Raw genomic sequence first — 27,359 nt, forward strand, 5'->3', positions numbered from 1 at the left:
TCACACTTTTGCAGATTGGATCACGCACATGGTGACCTCAGTGAGATAGGACAGGGCAAAAATTCTACAAATATTCATTCCTGTATCAATTCAATCTGATTCAGATATACAAAACACCTCTCTCCCAACGGTGGAATGCCGCATTCCCAGCAAAGTTTCTAGAAGTAGAAGTGACAGTTTACTAATTTCAGATGCAGTTAAAACTTACACCCAAACCACATCGAGAGCCATTTGGTTTCATCACTGGTGTTCAATGGAGCAACGACAAGATAATGGAATCATGATTTGCACAGTATTTATTGCAGCTGCATTTGTTTTGCTGCTAAGTGTACCATTTAAAATATCAGTGGGAGATTAATGTGGTAGTCCAGAGGGGTTAAAGCAGTTTTAAGGAGCTGTATCAGGACTAATCTACACTCTGTACTATTTTATATGTTACTCGACAACATGGACATGCATGTATTCAGTCCAAATTCTCTTCAAATAGACTACAAGCCCACAGAAACCGCACACGATACATTTGACATGTTACGCTGGAATATCGGGAGCATCAAACACTTTAAAAAAAGTGTAGCCTCAAGCGAGCATCTCAACAGCTTTTGACAGGAGAGCTACTGGAGATAACACGACAAAAGGTCTGCGAGCATGAAAACAGATACTCTCTGGATAATCATATCGGCAAAAATGTGACAAGGCTTGTTGCTTCATACAGCCTTCATGTGATCCCAATGATGCCATCACCATTCCACTCAAAACCCCTCGCTGTCACACAGTCATGGAGATAGATTAAGCCAAGGAATACCAGGTTATCTTGCCACAGCTTCAATAAATTTGGCAACAAAATTAATAGTCACACTTGCACCTCTTAAACGCTGGCCTATTTGCTGCACTTTTGTTCGATAATAATAAATAAATGACAAAACTAACCCTACAATATGCAAAAGCATTGACTCAAACAAAGTTTCTTTTCGTCACAATCATATTGCCTTTAGCTTCTAACTAGCCCATTGAGCACGACTAATTCAGCAGACCATTCACTAGAATGTAGAGGTACATTCACAAAGGAACTTCTAGGAAACAGAGTTTTCTTGCCATTTCTCTCATTACAGAAGCAATGACATTTCACTGAATGAAGCTACGGTGGTTGCTGTACATACAAATTTATATTTCCAGCTAAACATGAGGATGCTATCACACAGAACACTTCACTTGGCAGGTCAATGCTCTCTGATACACTACAAGTACAACATGTACATAATATTTCATCTCTCCCTTGATACAGAAAGCTTGTCATAAACTTAGTTTTCAGTTTTGAATGGATGTTGAATTCATTTTCCTGTTTCAAAAGAAACTTAGTGCAGATATGGAAGCAGGCCAATGAAAGGCTTGTGATTGACATCATCACTTTATGTGATTGTGATCACTACCACTTTATACACCTGTAAACATAATCTAATCTAATCTAATCTAATCTAATCTAATCTAATCTAATCTAATCTAATCTAATCTAATCTAATCTAATCTAATCTAACCTAACCTAACCTAACCTAACCTCACCTAACCTAACCTAACCTAACCTAACCTAATCTAACCTAAACCTAAACTAACCTAATCTGAATGTAATATGTTCTACTGTTCTATTTGCTTGTCTATTTTATTCTCCTCTACTCAAAAAAGTCATCAAGAAAATGGAGCCGACTTCCTCTTCTATAGTCTGTCAGCTCCCAATACCTGAAGTAAATCAAGCAATCCCCCTCCCCCTCCCCCCCCCCAAAAAAAAAAGGGGGATAAAAGCACTACAGCTTGAGATCAATGACACACATGTTCACTTGTCGTGGAAATTTCCTCTTCAGAGGAGGCATGCTCTTGATACTCAGCCAAAATGTCACACGACAATTGGCTGCATGCATGCAGTGCCGATGTCTCCTATCGGCTTATGCATCCCATCATGCAATAAGGCTTGAGTTTTCCCCAGCTAGCTGCAGAGCAGAAAGCAGGACCAAGTTAGAAACAAGACTGTAGCTGACTTTTCAGCTAAATCTCTTTTTTTTCCTTGCCCCACATACTGGCTGGCATGACCTCCTTAGCAATGATTCTAGAAATGCACACAAATATTTTCAGCTGCTTTGTACTAGTTAATTATCTATCATCAGCCATTTTACGCTATCTAATAATTCTAATTTATGGATCTTTTTATCATCTAACAACTATGAGACAAAGCTTTGGCGTCCATCCTTCCATACTCGACAAATAAAAAAAAAAAATGGAATGCATTAACAACCAAAAGGCTTGCAGACGGTTTACCCTACCTAGCAACAACTAATAACTGCTGCATGAATTCCTGCCTGTAAAATTAATTGGATGAAGCAGGTGTACAAAATGATATGTTAGTAGGCTCTAGAAAAATTACACATCTGTGGATTTTAATACACTACAGAATTGGTCTACCGAATTAGAGTTTACCATAACAATAAAGATCAAGCCATTTGTTTGCCTGTCAAAAACAGACAAACAAACAAACAATTTATTCACTGATCTCAGGTAGTCTTGGTCCTATTTTGTTTTGGTTTTTTTTTGTTTGTTTGTTTTTTAAAGGGCTTCCTTCAAATGTTAGAGTCTCCTTGTACAAGGATAAATCACAAAAATACAGACTTGAAGCAAAATCATAGTACACACATATGCACAGTAGTATACAGAGTTATACCACATTATTCCAAGTACCCGTGCACTGAAATGATGTCTACCACTTCAACATAATGATTCTAAAATGGCTCCACCATAAGTGCCATTAGTCCATAATGGTTCTTATGTGACGGCGGAATGCTATATTGAGTAACATGCCACAGGCAAAGTGAATCATGGGCGGTACCATCTACATTGTACATTGTACATTTGCAGGGTAAGTGACCCAGTGCACGCGATTCCCTGTCGAATGCTTGTCAGCTCTCAAAGAGGCACCTAACCACTCATCAATTAGGACCCTGATATTCACTGAAGTCTTCATAGAACTAAACATCCCTGACACTGTCATACTCTGAATGAGCAGTGTTCGGCATCACATACCTATCACATGAATGTCAATTTTTGACAATATATGGGGCTATTTTGTTGGTTTGCTTTGTACGGTTCCCGGTTGTTGTTATTGTTGTGGTATTGACAGATATGACAACCTTTTACACAGCACTGCAGTATACTGTGGGTTGAAAAGGCATATTTTTGGTGGGAAAACACCAAAGCAGCAATAAGATTTGGGAAAAACAGTCTTTTTGCACAAAACCTTCTGTACTTTTAGCAAAAACAAAACCAACCCCCTAAACATCACACACACACACACACACAAACATCCAAATATTGTAAAAAGGAAAAGTTGACATCTCTGTATTAGTAACATATTTCCTTGAACTAAAAATACCTAGGGGCAGAAAAAAGGAATAAATGTAACTGCAGGAATGTGCATCCATATTGCATGAACATGGATTGGAGCAGAGCTCTCTCTAAGTTTGTCACGCATTTTACCAAGAGTCCACTTGTATACTTAATTAGAGCTAGCTTTGCCATTTCACATATCATGCGGTCAGGCACACGTATCGTACTAGTGCAAAATGTTTTACGAAGGAAGAAATGCAGCATTGTAATAATAATCAATTTATAAAGTGCAAAACCTATAGACATATATTTTTCTGTGCTGCAAAAGCTTCTGATGTACTTGATGGTAATAGACAGTAGGTGTGAAATGATTTAGCATGTACCCGGTATTCAAACTTTAAAAAAAAAATGTTTTGCTACTGACAAGACAGGGACATTATTCCCTTTGTCTAATATTTCAAAATGTATCAAATGTTACATAAGCAACAAGGTACTGCACCAACAGTACAAAAAACACCTCACTGTTGTTTTGCTTTCATTCCACAACATACACTGTTCTACTGTTCAAATTTATCACCTTTAAAGGTTCTACTTCTCATTGTATATCATATACTTTGTACAATGATGATATTTGAAGAGTGCTGGCATATATGACAACTGAAACTGTAACAGGGACTTTAAAAGGGAGAAGAGAAAATAGAGTTGAGTAACACTTTCCAGTATTAGCAACGCAATTAGGTGCAGATGAATGTTTTATTTAGAGCACATTTTTGGGAAATGGCGTAATTTGAGTTACATATAGAAAGCCATGAACATGAAAAAGTATCATATTTTTAAGCACACAGTGAAGTGAGACGAGGAATGTAGTGACACGAGATCTTGGTATCTTATAACATCCTGCTGAAAAACTGTCACAGCAGCCAAGGGTGCCAGGGGGGCCGAAGAGGGATTTTGGGAGATTAAAGCTAGGGCTTAGGATCAGATCACGCCAACTTGGGATGGGAGGGATAAATTACGCATCAGTGACAGGCCGACTAAAGTCCCGGCCGTGTGCTCAATCAGCGGCTGGCGATGAAGATGTGATATTCCTAATGTTCGGCTCCCCGTGTGCCCAACACATGGATATATCCACAGTTCAACACGGGGTCATCCCCAACACACAAGATATATCAAGGAGAGTCATAGTGTACATTAGTCATCACAATTTATGCAGGCACCGCTGTGAAACTGTCTTAGCCTCTCACTGTGTACCAACAATTCCATGGTGCATTAGCTACATGATGCATTCTGCATAGAATATTCAAAGTCACCAAGAAACAGCAACCCCAACCGAGTCACTTGGACTCTTGTCATAAGTACTTTATCCTCAATCCTGTTTGTGTGTACAAGCACTGGTATTTTTAAATTTTATCTAATACTTAAATGGAGGGGGCAAGGGAAGGAAGATCAAACATGAAAATGTGCCATTATAAAATACTACATATTCCTGTAATATAGTTGTCTCTACAGATTAAAAAAAAATCACTTTTGTTTTCTTTGCAGAACCATTTTTTTTTGTCTTACTCAGATTGAAAGGAGCTTTTCTTTTGACAGACATCATTGCAATTGAGTGTGCAGGTCTTTTAATCATAATGCTCAATATCTACTCTCAAAAAGAATTTGGTAAACAGTGAACAATTAATCACCTGAGCACATGCAACACATTCTTGTCATCAAACACTAGAGTAAGAACACTGTACGTACACAAAAAGAAAAAAAAAGAGCATGATTGAATTCATGATAAAATCGTAAGTAGGGCCTACATGCTCGCATTTCTTTACAGGTGCTAATGGACGGTGTCACCTCCCTGGTGTCACACACGTGAACTGTCTATGGACCATTGCTTCCAAATACCATTTTCATTATATACTGCACTACACGTACATGTATGGCCACCAGAATGATTGAGTTAAAGCATGAAAACCATCACAAATAACTTGAACACTCTATTTTCAGCTGCAAGTACCGGTACCTGAGATAGGCAAAAACTGTGTTACTGTTCCCTTCTCACCATCACTAATGTAAAATAGCACTCAATGTATCTTATGATTCTGTTTTCATTACAAGAAAGATGGTGATTTTTCACAGTCGAGGCTTGACGAACTGTAAGCACATCATAAAAGTTATTATTATTGCTAGGTTTGAATTCTCTGCATTGTACCGTATCTGGCATTCAAGTAAAAAGGACAATAATCTATCCAATTCCTTGACATAAATATCAAAGCAGTTTTCAAAGAATATTCAGGATAGCTCTCATTGGAATTTCCCCATACATCAGAGCGTTACACAAAGATGCAATAATGGCTTGAAGACAACAGAATGTTCCTATCAATGGAACTCTGACAATACTGGCACATTTCAGCTTAAATGGCATCTCTTTTGTCCTTTTAATAGATACAATCCACTTTACGCTTTTGTGACTGGTGTGAAACTAGAACAGTCATAACAACTGAACTTCCTTCACCGTCAACCCCACCCCATACGGTATAAATGAGACACAGCTGAGGGCTCTGAAGTACGACTTAATAGATCAAAGTAAGATTATAATAATATAAGAATTATAAGGGCACACGGGAAGGTCACACCAAGGCCTGTATTTCTCATTCCTTTCCTTCTTCTTTTCCTCCCCCTCCTTTTCAATCTCCTCTTCTGCTACCTCTATCACCATCCATTGGTCTCTTACTTGCCACTATTGATGCCATGAAGAGATTACTACAGCATGTATAGCTGGTCTGCCCATTGTAATAATGATAACATACTTGAGTTTAACTACCTGGAGTGAATGTATTACCACATCATCCCTGAACTCAGCCTAGCCCTGCTGGCATGCTGTGGTATGTTGCACCAGTGACTGCCCCGCCTTGCACACACACAGAAAGATACACATAGCTGAGCACAGCATGAACATTGGTGCTGTATAATGTCCCCACCGAGTGTTTGATATGGTATAGGCCTACATATTTCTGCCACATTCCGCTAACATTACAATCCCTTTCTCAGAGTGGGAGTTTGTTTATTTCCAGTCTTTCAAACATGATCTCATTAAATCCAAGGATGACATCAAATAACACGAGATACGGATGAATGAAACTGCAACCAAAACTATATTTGGTGGTGCAGTTACAAAAAGATTATCACAGCTTTTCCTTTCGATGTCCTATAGACATGCTGTGTTTTTCTATTACCCTAAAGCCCTAGAGGTTGTATCGTGGCCTCTGTTAAAAGAAAAGAAAAGAAAAACTACAGGCGCCCTATATTATATTGATAGTCTGTTGTTTGCTTTTTCTATGTACTGACTGGCTGAGTATTATCATTCATGTTTCAAAACTGTGTTGCCTTGAAAAATGATGTTTTACAATATTGTACTTCACGCCCTTAGAACTTCTAACACAAATATGTATGTGTGGGACCAAGCATCAGAATGACATTGACAAGCGTTTGGTTCACAAAATATGTAATCATGTCCATTTCCCCTCTTGCGAGTATTTTCCACTGCCTGGCAGGCATTTCCCTAGAAGGCCAAAACGCTGTGAAACACTGCAAGATGGCAAACACCCATGGGCCATATGAACTACGGTATCAATGCGCCTAATCAGTCCATTTTTACTATCACTACCCTACAAGCATAGCTCTCCAATGCAACAGTACAAGGATTCTGTCCAAGTGTCATCAATCAAAAACGTCACACCTCTGGGAGAATATAATATCATGTGATAATATGCTACCCCTTAACCCATTGTTAACAGGCTGATTTTGCGACAACATGCATTTCCCATAGACGCCTGTATACTCCGAACTCGTCCTCAACGGGTTACAGGAAATTTGAAGCTTGTAGCCCTCTACTGTGACTAAAATCAAAGGAGAAGGTGGATTTATAGACAGATATCAACAAGTGCACTAAATGCCACTCAAATTATTTCTGTGATAAGCACCTGAGCTATCTAAATGGTTATCTAGCCCTATACTTAAACAGGAATCTGCGCAAGTTGAATAGCTGCTGATGAGGCTTAATTCGGCTGAAACAGACTGTCCAGCTTAGTCACTAATTAAGCAACACTTTCCAGCCAATCAAATTTTGTACTTAATGAGCTCCTAAAAATTACTGCTAGTTGAGCACTTTCAGCCATTGCAGTTCATACTTTTCTTACCTATATGGTGCTATATATATATATATTTGTACATATCAGAGGATCATTTGCATTCATGATTACCAATACCAAGCATGGCAATAACCTCGATGCTGAAAATAGATATATGTGCTACTGTGATATAAAATGCGTGCATGAATACATTAATGTCAACATGGGGTATTTCAGGGCACTCGTAAACAGGAGAGCAGCTATGCAGCTGACGAAGCACGGTATTACGGTTGTAGAGATCCAAAGTCTGTTGAAGCATGGAGCTACCTTGGAAGCTCCATGGTTAAAGTGGCCGAGCACGGAAAAGCTGCATGACTGAGCCTTGGATTGATGACCTGGGAAATATGCAGGCACCATCCAATGCCTGCAGCTCAGTGAGAAAATGGGCCAAGGCAAATACTAATGGTACCGATCACCTGCCTTCCCTTGGGAATTAAATTTGTCATCCCTATACCAACTGAGGAAATCACTTTAAATGTCCTATTCTAAATCAATGGCACAAAATATATGGTACAGCCTCTAAAGCTCTTGAATAACACAGAAAAAAAGCATTTTGCACAATCTGTTTGCTTGCCTGACAAAATTTTGAATTACTTTAATGGCAGTAGTGTTAATTTGCATCCTTTTCTCCTCTGTGGACTATGATTGTCAGGATGAACGTTTTTAGGGTTTTTTTGTTCTTGTTTGTTTGTTTGTTTGTTTGCTTGTTTTGTATGGCTATGAAATTCTCAGAGACATGGACTCTAGACTCATACAACAGTGTAAATGATTCTGCTCGACATCATTTACTTGCTAAATCAGGTAAACAAAACTAATGAACATTTTCAGAAATAGTAGCACAGTCTATGTATCTAAAGTAGCCTTGGTCTCTGGGAAGGCACCATCATTATCATCCACCCATTTGGCAAGTGAACCATTCATATACCTGGGTCAAGATGTATATATTTGTATGTCAAGCACATTGTCCAAAGACATGTACAAGCCAGGTGGGACTTGAACCCAAGATCTTCTCCTCAAGAAGGTCAGAGTCTTATCTACTATGACACAATGCTTCTAATGCATAGAAATATGATTGTAATATATCTCAAATACCCTTGTGGGATCCACTCTGCAGTAATGTCTGGCTGTCCATCTCCAAGCCTCTATATTCAGTTTTCCTAGAATCAATATGAAAGACAATGTAGGCCTGCTAGACACTGTGGTTCCCCTGCAATGATATCAGGCACCACACTTCAGTTTTGCAGACATGTTCCAGTGATTCAGAGGGTACGATTACATGGTCTTCTGAGGCAATCTTCACTGTGATCTCACTCAATAGCTGGTAAATTGCCATGAACCAGACACATGTATTGGCAAGACTCTTGATACTCATTCCTCCCCCCACACCACCCCCCCCCCCAAAAAAAAAAACACACAATCAAACAACAACCTACCATCTGAATTCTTGATTTAATAAATGTCTCAAAATTGAAATGAAAATGAAATTCTCCTCATTTGAAGTGAAATGTGTATGGGTGAATATGGATGTGTGCATAGTAGATCTATACATTTGAAATACAAACTGCATGGATGTGTATACTAGGTATCTGTACATTCGTTCATTCAGATATTCATAGACACATACATAAATGTACATGTTGAAGGCAGTCATGTGTATTTCTGTCTGTCTGACTGTTATGTTAGAAAAAAACGATGTGATGATCGACGAAAGGCCACATGGATGTCCACTTACAGATTTCCTGAAAACACTAAAAATACAGGAAAGTGAAGAGATGGCTGACAGATTGTTGAAGATATATCAAATGATGGAAAGAGATAAAATCTAGATGAAAAGTAACAGATGTACTGAGAGAGAAAAATGTAGCAGATAAGACACATTAAAAAGGAGAGTAACAGTCAGTGAATTGGTGCATGTGTGCATAAGTGTCTATTTATAAGGAAGTACGTATACAGATATCATTGTGTTATCATGTTCAAATTCTTTCAACTGTACAACATGCTTCCACCATTACGAAACCCTCCAGTCACACATCACCACCATCCTGACAAGCATCTGCTACAGTCAGTTGACAAGGAGCAGTATAAAGGGATGGAGGTTTCCCCCGACGCATAGCACACAGACTCTATTACAGCCGAGATGGGGTATGCCAGCCTAAGCTAAAATTGAGCTCAGCTCACTCAGATGAAATCAAGCTTGGCACATCTTGAGACCGCGGGATTGAGATTTGAGTGGATGCTTTACTTCATCTCATTGGGAAGCATCCAAGAATATTTCCCTTGAGGAGAACACACACTGTAATCTTCTCGCAGGCAGCATTTCTCTTTTCAGAGGCAGTCCAACTGTTCCCTTAACTTCCATCACTTTCTCTGACTACGGCTTGGGATCACCAAGGAATATATTGATGTATTTTCCACATCTTCAATGAATACATACCTTATTAGGTATGCATTTTATGTTCAACATTCAAGCAGTTTTTGCACTGTAAAATCTAACCATTACTTGGGTATCATTTCATGCTCTTTGAAAGTGCACATGACTTGCAGTCACACAAAAAAGTGACAAAGTTGGCACTTAAATGTTTGTTTGTTTGATTGTTTGTTTGTTTGTTTGTTTGTTTGTTTGTTTGTTTGTTTTTTTGTTTTTGTTTTTGTTTTTTTTTTTGGGGGGGGGGTATATTCACACTAATGTGACTAGAACTGTACTCAATATACTACATTCACAGGACCACTGCCCACAGTGTTTGAATGTGAGGCTTCTATAAAAGTAAATTTACTTAAGAGAAACTCATTTTACATGTAACCAAAGGAACAACGACCATTGCTATTTTGAGCAGAATCAAACAAATACTGATAATTTCCTGAATGAATGCCAATATGTCAGTGAACCTTTGGCGTCTCAAAATATTCTCTATTACTGTGGAAATAAATCATCCCGCATTCGCTCCAAAAACATCACTGGATTCACAAAACAAACAAAAAACACAGGACCTTGGTTGAGACAAATCTGGGTTAATGTTTCCTAAAAAATCTGCCATAACAGAAGAGGTCACAATTTACTGTTAACTCAGAGAGAAGTACTGAAGTCACTTTAGACACACAGCACAAAAGGGGTGCTGCTCTTTAAGTATCGGTGCCAATATGGAATATGCAATATGTGGAATATTCACAAAATTGTAAATTCAACAATTCATGACTGAAATACACATACAAAGTCACAAATTGGAAATGGATGAGACATTCAAATTTGGAAAAAGGGGATATTTTTCTCTTTTCTCCCCTTCAAAATTCAAGAGTAGAATGGGTAGTTTTGGTTTCAACAGTCCAGAATTTCTCTAAATGTAGCAAGCATTAAATGAGGAACTTGCCCCCAAATAATAATGGATAGGAAACCATGAGCAGACAAGGAAATGAGGGACAACCTGGCACGATGAATGTGGCAACAGGTTGATGACAATCAAATCGAGAGGGGCAACCAACAGTCAACACTATCACACTCCCATCCTTGAAACTAAAAAAGGTGAGACAACGGAAGTCTTTAAGTCTGATAGTTTTCTAGCTCTTGTGGTGATGCAGCCATGGTGTTGTATGTGGGTAACAGCAGTGAAAGGAAGGCAAGAAGCTCCAAGACTTTTAGTGAACACAACTGTAATTCATCAAACAAACAGAACAGCTGATAGGTCATCTTTCAGTATTTTACATCCCCATTAAAATGAAATTAATGAAAAAAATCATCCAAATCTTCTACCATATGAACATTTTGAAGGGAACAAGCGAAACATTTGGCAATAACATTAAGTTAGGCACAGTAAAGGCTTTCAATAATTGTTTTTTGTTTTTTTAAATAGGATCTTTCTGATGACTGGTAGATGGCTCTTTAAAGGTATTAGCCCACATTTGCAAACCCACGAAAATCAAAACTGCATAAAACAGGTCCAATATGACTTCAAGTACAAGTTATAACAGTAACATACCTCACCTGTTGCTCTTTGTCTATACCATTCGATAAAAGAGAGAAAATCATCGTTTTAAAATCAATTTTCAAACCGGGTCAACCCGACCCAAAATCGAATTACGAGCGCGGGCTAGCTACGTACATGTAACTTACACATGTATCGCATGCATGTAGTACGTACGTGGACCGGAGCTAGCGAGCGTTATACGCATGCATACGGTGCATTTTCATTTATTTTTATGAAAGTAATGGACGAATTGGAACGAAATTTTGCACAGGTGTTACTGCAATCATACCCAAACTCCATGCTAACTATGAGACCAATTGCTGCAGGTTTACAAATGCGGGCTAATACCTTTAAGACTGACATAACCTGTGCCAAACATTAATAAACATGTACAGTGTAGGGATCAGCTGGCATGACTACACCCTCCTCTCCCAGGCTAATTTCATGTCATTTGCGGTCAAGAGCGTTAGTAACCATGAATCATAGATACCTCACATGAACTGGAGATGGAAGGGCACACTTCCTTCTTTTTGCCATCCCTTGTGCATTTTCCTTCCAAGATAACAAATCCCATGAGGATATAATTTGTATTGTGTAGATTAACACCCCTTGCTTTGTTCTACAAAATCAGCTTAAAAACAATATCTTGGTACTTTTATTGTTACTTTGTGGGGGTGGGGGCTTAGCAGTCATTTCCTACACAGTCATGATTGCATGTTCATGCAGAATTACTTCCCTTTTCCTAAACGTCATAATGTGTCACAGTGCAGCGCTTACAGAATAGTATGACAATGCTTCAGTGCAGCGAAAGGGATTCTTTGTGACAGCCACATCATTAAATGCAGAGGGTCAAGTTAAATGTTTATTTTCTCTCTCTGCTTTTTTATTTGGGTACGAATTTTTTTAAATATAACACAGAGAGTCATGAGGTTTTGTAGTCACAATTAAAACATTTTACAGGCTTCTCATGAAAATAAAACATGCTTACTGTTCATCTTTTTGTTTAAATGAGACTCTTGGTATGGCACAATGGCAAACCTAGTACATCCCATTTTATTGCTTGGTCAGATACAGAATGTATTGGGTAATTTGACTCACTGTCATGAAATATCTTCTGGGGGAGGGATGTGGATGGAAGAAGTTGAACACAAGAGGTTTGCTCACTATGACATGAGTAAGGATGACAATCACTTGTATTATCAAAACAACTGCACCGCCCATTGAAGTGGTTCAAGTTGCACAACTCGAGATCTGTACAATCAATGTCATTCTACACTACACATCAACACCATGACACCATACTTTCCACAGTAAGCTAAATAGTATCAATAGTACTGGGGGAGGTGGATATCAAAGAATCAAATAACAGATTCATGACATTCAGAGCAATGATGATATAGTGGGCGGAACACTACATCCTTACCCTTACATACTCTACGGGTAGTGACCACTTGGCCATAGGAGTTGCAGAAAATGGATAAGGATTTGTTGAGCAGGAGATATTACTCTTTGAACATTCATAGACCAGTTTCTGTTTGTCAAATGAAGTTGCACTACTTCAGCAGTAATAAGTGGCCAAAATGTCCTTTGAGTCATTGGCGTATCAGGACAATCACAAGCATGTAACCCAAATTCAACTTTCGCTCACTTCCTTGTGGTCAGCGGTCAGACTTCTGTCAACTCTTCACAACCTCTCACAGTCCTGAGTCACTCCACACAAATCTATTCTGACTTCTTTTTGTTGGGGTGGTCGGGCTCTCGTCATGCATTTCTTTTCTCCTTTGTTTTCTTGTCTTCTTTGTGTAAAGCACATGATAACCTTTGTCTGGTGAGCTGTTTTCAATCTTGAAAGTGCTGTGAAATGTTGTTGTTTTTCACCACGAGGGTAGTTGGCTTAAAAGAAGAATACCAGAGGTAAACAAAACCATAGCCGCTACTGACCACCAGTTTGTGGTCAGTGGTCTGCTAGCTCTGAGCACATTCTCACAATCCCTTTGCAAATACTGGGCTTTTATTGTCAGTGACCTCCTATTCAAATCAAATACACTTTCTACTTTCTACACTTATGCTACTACTCATGCACAATGGAGGAATATTTATGAGGGCTATATTTGTCCGTGTTTTCAGTCCTCGTCACTGTATATATGCATACAGTCTTAAAGCATGGGGTTTCAGCGGATTACTACTTTCAGTCCTTTATAATAGTTAATAAAATCATGGAATATCTACATGTATTTATGACATTCATAGGTTTGTTTTCTTGTTCTGGTTCTCCATGGGTGTGTATGTTTGTGAGGTATTTATGGTTTTGCTGTTTTGGTCTGGTTGTAGGGGGAGAGGTCAGTGGGGGCTCTTTTAAGACTCCATTGAACTTGATCTTGATTTTTTTTATTTTCAGAGACAAGCTTTTGAAAAATAAGCTTTTGTGAACAGCTTAGCAAATCTGCACAGTACCATATTCAGAGAGATGACAGCTGTTTACCACATTTCTTATGTTCACATCACAACAGGAAATCTGCAAAATTGCTAATTGCCTATTTCAGCATGATGGTACCACATTCAACACCAGGCATTTACATTTAGTCTATTGTGGACAACAGAGAGTGTACAAATTTGTTATGTAGTCAGAAATTACTGTCATCATTCACTGCATGTTTAACATATGGGGGGGGGGGGGCATGGGTGAATAGATAACAGCATGACTGAGAGAGCATATCCTGACAGGAGCTCAAGATTTTGACTTTTCGAGATTTGTGTTTAGGTCAAACTGATTGATTTGATGTGGTCATTAAATAGAAACCTCTCAGTGAACTGAAGGAGGCACCACAAGATCTAACCCCTAATGATAATCTGGGCGATTCCGCGGTTAGTAACGTTACATTTGAACAAATTTAGATATTTGTTTTTACTACTAAATTACCATTTATTCATTTCAAGCCAAAATTATGTCAAAAACATGTTCATCATTCCCAGGTTTATGATACAGTAAAGAATGAATACAATCCAAGAAATAATAGCATTGCTATGGCAACTTAAAGGGCTGGTTAGTAACGTTACGAAAAAAGGACATGACCAAAAAAATCAATGTCTTGTAACAAAAAGTGTGCAAAAATTCAAGTTACTTCAAACAAAGTGTTGCATTAATTTCAATTATTGCATCATGACAAATGTTCACACAATGTTTTTTAGCAGTTCGACCAATAATTTTTTAGCTAGACCCCCAAAAGCATGGTTAGTAACGTTACGGTTAGTAACGTTACATTTGTCCGGAGTAATTCTGCAGGTCATTTCACCCTTTTGTAATTGACAAAATGTCACATGACTTCTGGAGTATTTAAAAGTATTTATCTTTTACCCTTTAGCAAAACTTTGAGGAAAAAATTTCAAAGGAACCCACTGTAATTTGCATTTAAGTGAATTTCAGCATCCCCAGTCCCACATGTACATTTTAAATGATGGTTTTAGATCTCGCGAAATCAATCAATGCGAAAGATAAAATCTACTGAATTTGAAAGACCTTAATGATTGGTGAACATCCATGGCATTAGTTGATACCTAGATTAAAGAGTAAGATAAAGAGGCACATTTCTTCTATCCATGTCATGTCCACCTAACTGCGGAATTGCCCATCTATTCTGAGTAGCAAGTTGCTTTAAATGGCAATCATTGTAAAGACAGAGCAGATCAAAAGAATATTTGTGTGATATTGGACATGTATTGTAAAAATATACATATAGTATACACTATTCATATGATTTTCAAAATGAGTTGATCTAAAATCAGTTAAAAGAATAAAACCTTGGTCATAATGACTGTCACTTCTATTTTCCAAATGAACACAAAAAGTAACCCCAAAATATAATCCTTTCTTTAAATTTGTGAGTCAATGCTGTCATGCCTCTCAAAAGACATGAAGGACATACATGCCCTGCACAGACATGTGGCCTGAGTCATGGTTAAAAATGACCCTAGTATGACAATAAAGTGTACCTAAAAGTGTGCCTAAAAGTTTACGACAACTAGGTAAGACCAGACAAATATCACAATCATGTGACCACTGCAGCTACTCACAGTCACCTGATCAGACACAGTGTTTGTTGAGTTTTATGCAGATAATCACACAGTCATAAAACGTTTTGTCTCGTTTCCTCTAATCATTAGTGATCTGTATCATGGTTCTGCAGAGCCATTGGCACAAATAACCATAGATATCATGGGGTCACTTCTCCTTTGCATCCACTAAAATCTTCCTGGCTATAGTGTCTTCACATGCTAGAAGGCAATACCAGAATGAGAAAAGAAACAGCCACGTACTACAAACGTTTTCATCTTGACACACAAAATTAGCTTCAAATTAGCTTTAATTTCCTATTGAATTATGCTATCACTTTAGAAATGATGGATACAATTGTATGAATAAGAATGAAAATATTACCAAATTATAAATCTTGGGGGAAAATACGGCACATTGTGAAATATATTAAGAATCGTGAAATGTTAGAAAATGTTATTGTTAAAGGGAGATTGGTGGAGATGAGAATTGGGCTTTTAACATTTTGCAAGATACCAAGAAAACACTTATGAAATAGTACAAAGCATACCATTTTATGAGGAATTCAAAATTTATTTGATGAAAATTGGGTTGGAATGACTGAAACATCGAAAAACAAAGTAAAACAAAGCAATCATAATAAAGTGTGGGTCCCACACTTATATGAATCACTCTGTTTTGGATATCTCAGCCAATTCAAAATCAATTTTCATAAAATAAATGTTGAATTCCTCGTGGAATTACAAGCTCTTTCATATTTCATAAGAGGTTTCTCATTATCTCACCAAAAAATGTTAGAAACCTGAAATTAGGTCTCAACCAAAACTACACAATCCCTTTAATTCTATTGAACAAATAATTGGAACTTTAAACAAAATCAAGCCAATTTGAAGAAAATGTATCCTTCTTCCATTAGGCGAATCTTTCAGACTTCTGAAGTCACCGAGAAGGCAGCCCTATAATAGAAAAAGGGTCAGTGGGCACCCACCTATACACTATGTTGGCTGGTGAGGCGCCGCAGGTTTTGCTAAGCCAGGCACTGAGCTGAGAGAAATGGAGGAAAGACCTGACGGCTTGCATCAGCATGTGAAAGTGACTGTATCCATCAGAGAACCTGCCGGAGAGTCGGTTGGAACACAGTATGACCAAAATGAATACTTTAGATAAATGAATGAATACACAATCACAGAGACTAACGATTACTTCTAGGGCAGAGAATAAACTGGAGAACAAGAGCAAACACAATGCATTCCTGAACATATTTGTGCAGAACACAATGACTAAGCAAAAGATACTCCACAATCTACTTCAAAAAAAGGTCAAAGCAAAATTTTCATCAAAGAAGCCAGGACAGTAAATTTGGCATTACAAGCCAAGTGATGATGTCATACACCAGAGATTATTAATTTAAAAAAGCTGGCTCTATTGAAAAAAAAATGAATGGCATAACATTCCAGAAGCATATTAGAATCTGAAAAAAGTAAGTATGTCTATGCATCTGTTCTTGTTACAGATTTGTTTTTTAAACTTTTAGCTAAAGGAGCATTTAGATTGCTCTTAGTTTTCGTGCTTTGTTGACAGAGACGATCAATTCTCACATGAAAACCTGCTCAAATTACTCTATAGTATCTTTAAATGCCTTTGATTGTTAAGATTTGTACTTAATAAGTATGAATATTCCAGGCTATCTTGGACTGATGTCTAATTCAAAATCATGAATCATGGACACATCCCTCTGGTGAATAATGCCATTCTTTGGATGATATGTAAAGTTCAGAAAGCCTGATGAGGTAGGATACAAACAAATCTGTCATTCAATGACTGAAAGGATGCTTTGAAAAGCAAACTGTCTGGAATGATTATTTTTGTCATGTATTCTTACTGCACAGGCATCTGTCCTGAATTCTCATCATACATGACAGTAATACTTGCTGCATTGACTCTCTATTGTCTTTAGCCCAGACCCCCTATGTCATGACATGGATGACCACATAATTGGTGGTATCAGTTCTCCTTACCTCTTTGGTAGGACCTGGATGATCCACTGCTCCAGAACAACATACTCCTGCAGTCCCGGCACCTGTTCCTTGCCTCCTTCGGCCGACGCCCCAACCTCAATCCGGCTCTGGTTGTCATGGCAACAGTCCGGGTAGAGAAGGACCTCCACCGAGACGGGAATATCATTGCGGCACAGGAAATTGATGTAGGCGTTCACAGACTCAATTTGAGAACACTGTAATTAGAGAAAACCGATTTGATAACATGACGGCATGATGCAAGCAAGATACCAACACGCGCACACACCCCGAGCAGGATTCATGATAGTCTTAAGACGAGCTCTATGGCCATTAAGATCACTCATATTGCCATCATCATCATTAAGGTATGGAGGTGTTAAAAGATTCATTGAGCAAATGACACACACCTCGGGTGTCAATCATCTTTCCCTCAAGCACTTGCAATCATCCCACAGCAATTATACAAGGGGCATGTCATTACCGCAATTGTTCAGCATTTCAGTTTAATTGCTATGTGGTTATAAGATAGATCCATGTAGTATCTTGAATGAGGAAAGCCTGTAAAGATATCTAAGTGACGATTGATTGAAAGAAGGTGATATCAACATTAGCATCACAGATTATATGTCATAGTGCTATTAAATATTTTGACCAAATTTAAGCCAGGCTCTCAAAATTCCACTAGGTTTGATCTATCTCATCTTTTGAATTACTCTGCAAGCAGTCAAAACAATTACTCAGTTTTGTTAACTGACTCTATTTTCCAATCAGTAACAGCTCTGTTACATATTACCTTTAACCCAGGCCAATATCTTTGTTAACCTCAATGCTTATCAAAAGTCCTATCAAAGAATATGTTACAGTTACAATATCATGCCTGCTTTGAACTCCTTGACTCAAACCATTAATATCAGTTATAAGTACTACTAAATCCTATCAATATTACTTGAATGAATTGGTCTGTACTAGTTCATGCCTATACACAAATGTTGAAATTTCTTTACCTTTCACCTTGCTGAGACATACACATACCTCACAGAGCAAACAAATGCATAATTTCTTTATCACTGTAAATGTTAATTGTATACCACTGGTATTCCTTCATCAGCATTGATTGAATGTTCTGATATTTTTACAGTTTTCTCATACTATAAATGGTAAAACCTGAAACTACATTGTATTACCTTGTCACATCATTAAGATTTCATGATCTTAATTTCATTCAGATTATATGGTACACTACTGCCATACATACATGTAGTCATTAACCTGAAGTAAGAAACCTAAAATTCATGTCTAGGTGATCAGGAGAAAAAACCCTTTAATCTTCACTCTACACGCAGGTAAAATTCTCTGCGAGATTTGATCCTCAAACTACATTTGTATGTGATGAACATGTGAGTTAAAGGACAAGTTCACCTTCATAAACATAAGGATTGAGAGAATGCAACTATATTAGTAGAACACATCATTGAAAGTTTGAGGAAAATTGGACAATCGATGCAAAAGTTATGAATTTTTAAAATTTTTGTGTTGGAACCGCTGGATGAGGAGACTACTACAGCTTGTGAGTCATATGCGTACAACAGTATAAAGAAAATATAAAAGAAAATTCAACATATTTTCACTTTTTTCGCATAATAAAAGAGCTCTTGACTTGCCTCTTTCTAAAGGCAGGGGGAATAATATTACCCATAACATTTGTCGGTAACGAGTCAGGGGAATGTGTACTTTTTTCAAAAGATGGCATTTTGTGAAATTCTCTTTATATTTTCTTTATATTGTTGTACGCATGTGACATCTAAGTTATTCATACACTGCAGTAGTCTTCTCATCCAGCGGTTGCTGCACAAAAACTTCAAAAATTCATAACTTTTGAACGGATTGTCCAATTTTCCTCAAACTTTCAATGATATGTTCTACTAATATTGCTACATTCTCTCTATCCTTATGTTTATGAAGGTGAACTTGTCCTTTAAGTACGGTAAAAGTCCTATTAGGATATGCCATGACGAGTGCAGGAGGTAGACAGATGGACAAACACAGAGAATGCTTAATGCTTCAAACATCCTTCCTGCTAAAGGCATTTCAAATGTGATTAAAGCGCCCTTATCTACATGCATTTGTCGTATACAGGAACACATGCGATCATTCAGGCTGGAATGAATCTTGGTTTCATTATTTCCGTTGGGAAGCGCAATAACACCTTGAGAAGCGAAAAAGATACTTCATGAGCTCCACATGAACTTTTCTCATCTTCACAAAAGCTTTCTCTGAAAAACGAACAACTTGGATGGTTGGCATCCAGACAAAATCTATGGAGAAAGGCCCAGAGTATGCGAGTTATCCACCAGAGTAGAGACGGCATGAGAGGGAAGATAGAGGAAGAGAGGAAATGAAAAAATTGCATAGAGACTCCATGAAACGAGAGAGAGAGAGAGAGATAGATAGCAATATAATATGTTAAATACTGTAGCCTTGAGTCTCTAGCTACATTCATTTTGAAGTGCAGTCATAGCAGAGTTGATGGGCTGGCAAAAGAACGAGCCACCGATCAATCATTGCAGGGAAGGAACCTTTCACTCTTTTAAGACGGAAAATCCCAGCCTGAAGGAAAGACAGGCTATGAGGGCCTTTGTAGAACAAGATGATGGGCAGGCTATGGCTCCACAGGCCATTCCTGATGAATGGGAGACACAGTCTGAGAGGATGACAAATCTCAAATAGACATTTTCAATCATCTCTGCATGCAGATACCAGTACTTGTATCCCACGTTTTTAAGCTCTATACTAGTACTTTAGCCAAAAGGGAGGAAAAAATGAATGCAAATACCCATTGCTGACACAGCAAGAGATTCACCCACACACACAGTCAGATGTACATACAACAAATGATACAATCGTCTTTTCAAAAGGTACAGAGTGGTCCACACAGATCTTAGCATGTCACAGCGCTTGCTAAAATTTTTATGCAAAATCTTTATGAAAAATATGCAAGACATTTTTGGCACAATGCCAAGAAATGACTGCATGCCAGATGAACAATAATGTCTCTTCAAATATCTGTTTAGTTTGCCAATGGAATATCCACATGAGCTGCAAAGACCTCTTGCTTGTTTAAAGACGAACACACCAATAACTTGCACCCAGAGTATTTGGGACAAATGTGAGGAGAAAATGGAAGAAAGCACAAGGTCAGGCTGAAGTGCTTGGGATGATAGTGATAAGGGTTTAGAGAATATTGCCCTGTCCTATTAGTAATCTGTGACAGACACTTGAAACTCAACCAAATCCTCTTGTCCAGGGGAATCTATCTCCATGATTGTGAATCACAACAACAATACTATCACTGCCATAGCTGCCTTTTTAAATATTCTCTACAGCATATGTAGCGATACTGATCTAACATAACAGCTTGAAGTAGATTTAACTCTCTCAGAACCGGTTCTTACCATTCACAATATACTGTACACTATTGCCACCAGTATTGACTGAGTTAAACAGTGAGCAACAGACACCCATGTTGTCTTTGTGCATTGCCTCTCAGTATAGTATCTCCTCTGCTATGAGAGAGAGTAGTCTATGATGTCTATCTTTGATCCAAAAAAGAAATGTGTCTCAATCCAGTGGGGACGACTGTACTGAAATTTCCTGGCAATCAGAGCGTAATGCGTTTCATGATTGGGAAGCTGGAGATAATTGCTGCCAGCGACCGAGTGTAATTCACTCATAATCATGTCATATGATAACAATTTCTTCTATTTCATTCATTCGAAGCAAGTCAAAATTACCTAGTAATCAAGGCTTCCCCATCGTCAGAAATAATTCATGCTTCCCTTGCTGGAGAATCATCTTGTCTGTCTCAGTGATTGCCTGCAGTATTCAATTTGCAGACAATTTCAGGCCTTTAATGTAGAATGTTGGTGAAAAGGTTTTCTACTAAAATGGGTGCATCATGGCACTGTTGAAGACCAGATAACAGAGATGAAAGTGGTGGTTAACAAAAATATTCTCAAACTACGCACCCAGAACCAGAACTGCAAATATAAATATTTTTTTTTTTGTCTTCTTCGCTCTCCCTGGTTTGCAGAGCTTAAGTTTTGGTAAGCAGTTTTTTTCTTTATTATTATTATTATCATTATCATTCACAATAAACTTTGGAGTATGTGCATTTATGTTTGCATAATGGCTTTTAAAGATTGAAAGCATCAGATTACCCAGGGCACCTGATCTGCAACTGCCTCATTCTCATCCATGTACTCAAGTATGTGAACATGAACAGATTATATTCTGCAACTGTACAGTCCTGAGATAAATGTTGCACTTCGGCTAAGAGATGAGATTGTGATGTAATATACTCTTCCATCTATTCAATGGGCAAGCACTTTCAAATGTTACGGATGTATTATAGAGCCCACTCTGAATAGGTCTACGTGATATGGCTGTGCATGATGTGACTACCCCTTTACACACAACAAATATGGGAGAGAACGAAAAAAGCCCGCCGCATCAGTCAATGTTAAACATCTACCAGTACTTATCCATTATAAAGCATGCAAGCTTGGCAATTTTTTTTTGTTTAATTCAAAGGAGTTAATAAACGATGTAATCCCCTCTCATTTCCTGATGAAATGTTTTTTACACTCCATTGATATCTTATGTAACTCGTGCAAAAGTAGAAATTTGTACAAATTTCATGCAACCAGAAGCTAGCACGTAAATAAAAGCATGCAAATATTTTTGCATGCCATATGTTCTAGTAATCAATGTCCTGATTCCGAGGAATTAAAAACACATGATTTTTATCCTCCCCAGCTGAGCGCGAAAAATTACTCGCACAAAAATATCTACTTTTTCAGTAATGTGGTTGTAAACTACAGTGATGTTCTCTGTGACATCAAATGTTAATCTACATGTTTTTATTTCTTTTATCCAGTGTTCACATGAAGTCTTTATTCTTCTTGTTTGGAAATTGATATAGAGCACTCATCTGAAGTTCACTGAGTACGAGTTTATAACGTTCTCATGTAAGAATTAGCACAGCAAGAAAAAAAATATCAGAAGAAAAGCCTTGATCCAATACTAACTCTACATCTACATGTGACAGCTGAGTGTACAGAGGTTTAGGAATGCTACATGTAAATATACTGGTGACAGATAATGGCATGATAATATGAATCGAAGGGGAACAGAGTACCTATAATGCTGCTGCAGTGAATTGGAGGCAGCCATACATCTCCCATGAGTCCCAATTGATATCTTTACCACTGAATCTTTCACATGCCTTCTCATCCTCAATTCAATTACTGATGATGACATCATATTATCTTGGTTTGATGTGGAACATCTGTGAATGCTATTCACACCATGCATTCAAGATATCCTCGATATGTTACACCATATTTATACATGCCCGCAACAATATTATTCATCCTTTTCAACTGGATAAATGAGTCTGAAATTTAAGAGTGGTTCATTCTACTTGTATGTTTTCTAACTAGAAAAAAAAGAATTGACAAAAGTGTCTGATGAAAGTGATGAGAATAGATAAAAAAGGATGACTCTTTTATTGTATTTTTTTTTCAAGAGTACACACATTAAATTATGCTTTATTTATATCAAATTCTGTGAGACGGTACACAATACTTTATTGTACCATAATACAATTGTCTAAAGAAAGGAAGGAGTGTGAGAAGGACATTTCAGGCTCCAAAGTGAATGGACAGTGTCTTTTATAATGGCTGGCAACGCATTTGGTTTCCATGACAACAGTGTACGTAATGGTCTGGCACAGGCAGTGAACAAGCGGTGACTGGTCTCAAAATTCACTTTAAAATTACACACTAGACAAGTTCATTGCAGCTGTATAACTATGGAGTAAGATTTTAGATAGGGTTCATTGAAAGTGTTTTACTCTATTTTTGACTATGTATTTTAAAATTACTTTGTCTTTCACAACCAAAATGTATTCACTTTAATGATTCAGTATACAGATTTAACTTCATGGGATGTGAAGTTACTCAGCAGACCCTATCATCAAAATCTATCTTCATATCAAATTGCAATAAGTAAGAATTCCTTAAGTTGCTTTTGGAAGATGTCACAGTATTTTTATGTGAATCTTATTAATTTGTAGGCTTTTTCTAATATCGTGTTAACTTTTATTGAGATAATAGGAGCATGTGACAATCAATTGGGTAATATGGCATGCACACATACAGTGTACCACCAGTACTTGCTTCAATATGGGTCGGATCTAACATGGCCTCATGCTGACCCAAGATAAACTTCAAAAGGAAGGGAGCTGATCATCCCGCCCATCCCAATTCAGCAGGATCGACTTATTTCATATCTTCTTTTCTTTCCTTTTGAGGTAAATATCAGTCAAATGATGCCACCGATTAAAAGACTTGCAACATCCATCCCAGGATATTGAACATCTCTGAAGCTTTTAATTCAATGTATGATGCAGAAAATTATGGGACAACAAATGGCTTTGCAGCATATAAAAGAGCATTACAGGTCAATCTTCAGAGACATTTTATAATGGCACAGCATCAACTCACAAGATTGTGGGACGCATTAAATGCATGACTTGCCAATCTGTACAACCAACCCGCTTATTCACGCGAGCCCTGCTGTTTGACGTGACACCGAATCTATTCCTGGACAGCTGGAGGAAACGTACTTGTAATTCTGTCAAGAGCGATAATCCCCACTATGATTCCCCAGGAGCTGAAGCCGTGTATACTCCCCCAACATATGTCAGGTAATTAGAGTCAGGATAGCAAATGAATTTGATACAATTGCTATGCATAGCTGGCTGACAGCCTACTATTAAAGTCGTGACCCTTGCCATTAACCTAATTCAGAAAGAGTAACTTGAAGCAAACTCTGTCTCTTTAAAACTACATATACTGTACATTTGCTAATGACCAGGTGGTAACGCACAATAAACGATATGCCGGGAAAATACCATGTCGCGAGTTCTCCTTTGAAAAATTGTTCTATCAGTTTAATACAGCATGGCCCTGAATACACCTGTTTTATGAAAAAAACAACAACAACAACCTAGATTTGCATTAACTGAAACTTAGTAGTAATACAAAAATTTTCTGATCTAGAAAGTGACCAACAACTCTAGCTGTCACTGTAAATCTAATTTCTGTTAAATTATTTATTTCAGAGAATCTATGTTTGATGGAAAGTTGAATCTCATACAAAATTTATAATGTCAGAGCAAAAAAAAGTTTTGCCTTCTCAGGTGCAGACATGGAAAGTTTTGCCTTTCCTATGTCATCACCATAAAATGTGGCATTCTGTTGAAACCAGCAAAGTATGTTACATGTTGAGGATTCCTAATTTTTTTCTGTGTTGTGCATTGCACAAAAGACTAAAATACAACTTAAGTATGATTTCTGTGAAATTGGTAAAGAAACTAACTAATAATATTGTACAAGCTGTTATTTTCACGAGGGTTTAATTATTGCAAATTTTGCGAATCACCGTTGGACAGCAAATTTATAAACATGTAAAAATATCACCATCACCTAATCTTGATTGCATTTGCAAATTTGCAGCACTAAAATATCAACATGCTCATTTCTGAGGTGGGGCAAAACCATGGCCATGGTTGCTGAGTATGTCACATGTTACCAATATACATGCATCCCTCTTCAATCAATAAACCTTAAGTACAAGATCTTGGTTGCTGAGATTGCATGCTATGTGTATAAATGTGTGTGTACTACCACACCAGTAGTTTCTATGAATGTACATTACATGTACACTGTAATGGCTCTATAGTGGGAAAATACATGAACACGACGTAGACCTCATTACTTGGTAAACTCACACCACACTTAAAATATACCTCAGTGTCAAAGCGTGTAAACAACATCTCGCAAAAATGTCTGTGACCTCCTCATTAGCAAAAATATCTGTACATGAAAATACAATAAGCTCAAGTGGTCTTGGGAAATAAGTTCAAAGCATTTGACAATATTGCATTGAGATTCGTAGCAGATAACATCATATAGAAATTGACTACCTTTTTCTTGGAGGATACGTGCATAAAAGTAAGATCATAACATATGCTGGTATTACACCTCTGGCAGCACAATAAAAAAGAGAAAACATATTATCGGTGACATTTCACACATGAACCAAACAACGTCACGGTGATGTCACAGTAACGTCATGAACGTGGCTATTTCAAGGCGCTGATTGAATAGTACAGCTGTCTGCTGAATGACAGGAATAACTTTCCTCATATTTGCCTGGAATTAATCAAACATTTTGCTTTTCCAGCATTTCATTGCATTAATGATAAACTACCCACTCAGTGGGGCACCCCCTCCCCTCCCCTCCTCCCCCCCCCCCCCCACCCTTGGTTTACGGTTACATCTAACGTCAGCCTTGTGTGACAGGAGGCCTAGTTCTGTGAATACACATTGTGACACCGTCTGCCTTGGATGTGGAGTCATTGCAGATATAACAGGGCATTGATGTATGCAACATCATGCACCATGCAGTATGCCTTCTCTTCCCCCACAAATGTGGCTCCAGTTGAATGGGGAGGGAAAATGGCTCACCTCTCAAACTCTCACCTCAAGCTACAATGCCCCTATTCAAAGTTGATGGTAAAGCAGCAGCATCAATACCACAAATATATCCTCTAAAAAGACTATGAATCCCCTCTATATTGTCAATAAAATTTCCACGTACAAGTACGTGCAACTGAAGCAGCAAAGGTACGAAGGACAGAATTAGCTGTATGTAGGGCATGAAGGTTAGGGCCATTTACCCATCTGCAGTTGCATGACCAACACGTCAGAAGGTTTTGTGTGTCCACATCGTTACAGTTATACATGTAGTTTGTTGTTCCACAGGTTTGTTATTCTGAAGGTCCTTAATTCCGAAAATAGAATAAGGTTCTTTATTCTGACGGTTTGTTAATCCCAAACTGTAAATAGGTTAATTATTCCAAAGGTTCACTAATCCAAAAATATAAAAGGTTCGTAATTCTGAAGGTTTGTTAGTATACACCTTTTGATTATTTTTGCAATATAATTAACAGACCTTATTTCATTTTCAGTATAACAAAACTAATTTCATTTTTGGATCGACTATTTGGGATTACAAACATCACCCATCGTCACATGGTTCACAGATGATGTAATACATGAGAATGTTTGAAATACTGTATCCATGCCTGTGAACGCTCAATATAGGGTAATGGTCCATCCATAAACTTTCTTCTTTTTTGGCCCATTTCTCCAAATTAACTACAAACTTCTAATGATTATGATTATCAATACCTTCCACTGGGACATTGTTCATGACATCACAATGTAGTCTAACATTGTTGTGTCAATGGCATTTTGATGACAAAACCCTCTACACTCTCCTATCTCATATCCATACCATTGTATCTCACTAATATATTCAAAGTCATGCTCCGAGTTCTCAGTTATCATTGCTACATTGTGATACTGAATTGAGATGTGTGAATGCTGCAAGCAAAGCACTTTTTACACAATGAAAACAGCAATTGATCAACACACCAACCTACGGCTGAAATTCATGTTCTTATCGTTGTTCCATATGCCTATAAAAAAAATTGTGAACTCACAGAATTCTGAAGAACTCTTCTTTGGTCTCTTTAATTCTGTCACTTTTTGTTTGTTGTAATCTGATCATTATACTTTCAGTCTCTATGGGCAATGTTTTTTTTAAAATATTTTCATGTATCTTTTATGCACAGTGTTTCTTTTACATGATTGCA

General features: G+C 37.7%; 1 protein-coding gene across 1 annotated transcript in view; it reads right to left on the reverse strand.

Annotated features, from left to right (window-relative positions):
- Positions 1-27,359, reverse strand: part of LOC139711325 (atos homolog protein A-like) — a 71,874-nt gene that overhangs the window by 12,904 nt on the left and 31,611 nt on the right. Inside the window, exons 3-4 of the mRNA XM_071623224.1 lie at positions 17,573-17,787; positions 16,543-16,668 (exon numbers count right to left, since the gene is read on the reverse strand). Of these exons, the coding sequence (XP_071479325.1) occupies positions 16,543-16,668; positions 17,573-17,787 (341 nt within the window). The remainder of the gene's footprint in view (positions 1-16,542; positions 16,669-17,572; positions 17,788-27,359) is intronic.

This window comes from Diadema antillarum, unplaced genomic scaffold, assembly GCF_040938485.1.
Source record: "Diadema antillarum isolate AM-2024a unplaced genomic scaffold, OU_Dant_1.0 seq00001648_RagTag, whole genome shotgun sequence".
Taxonomy (NCBI): domain Eukaryota; kingdom Metazoa; phylum Echinodermata; class Echinoidea; order Diadematoida; family Diadematidae; genus Diadema; species Diadema antillarum.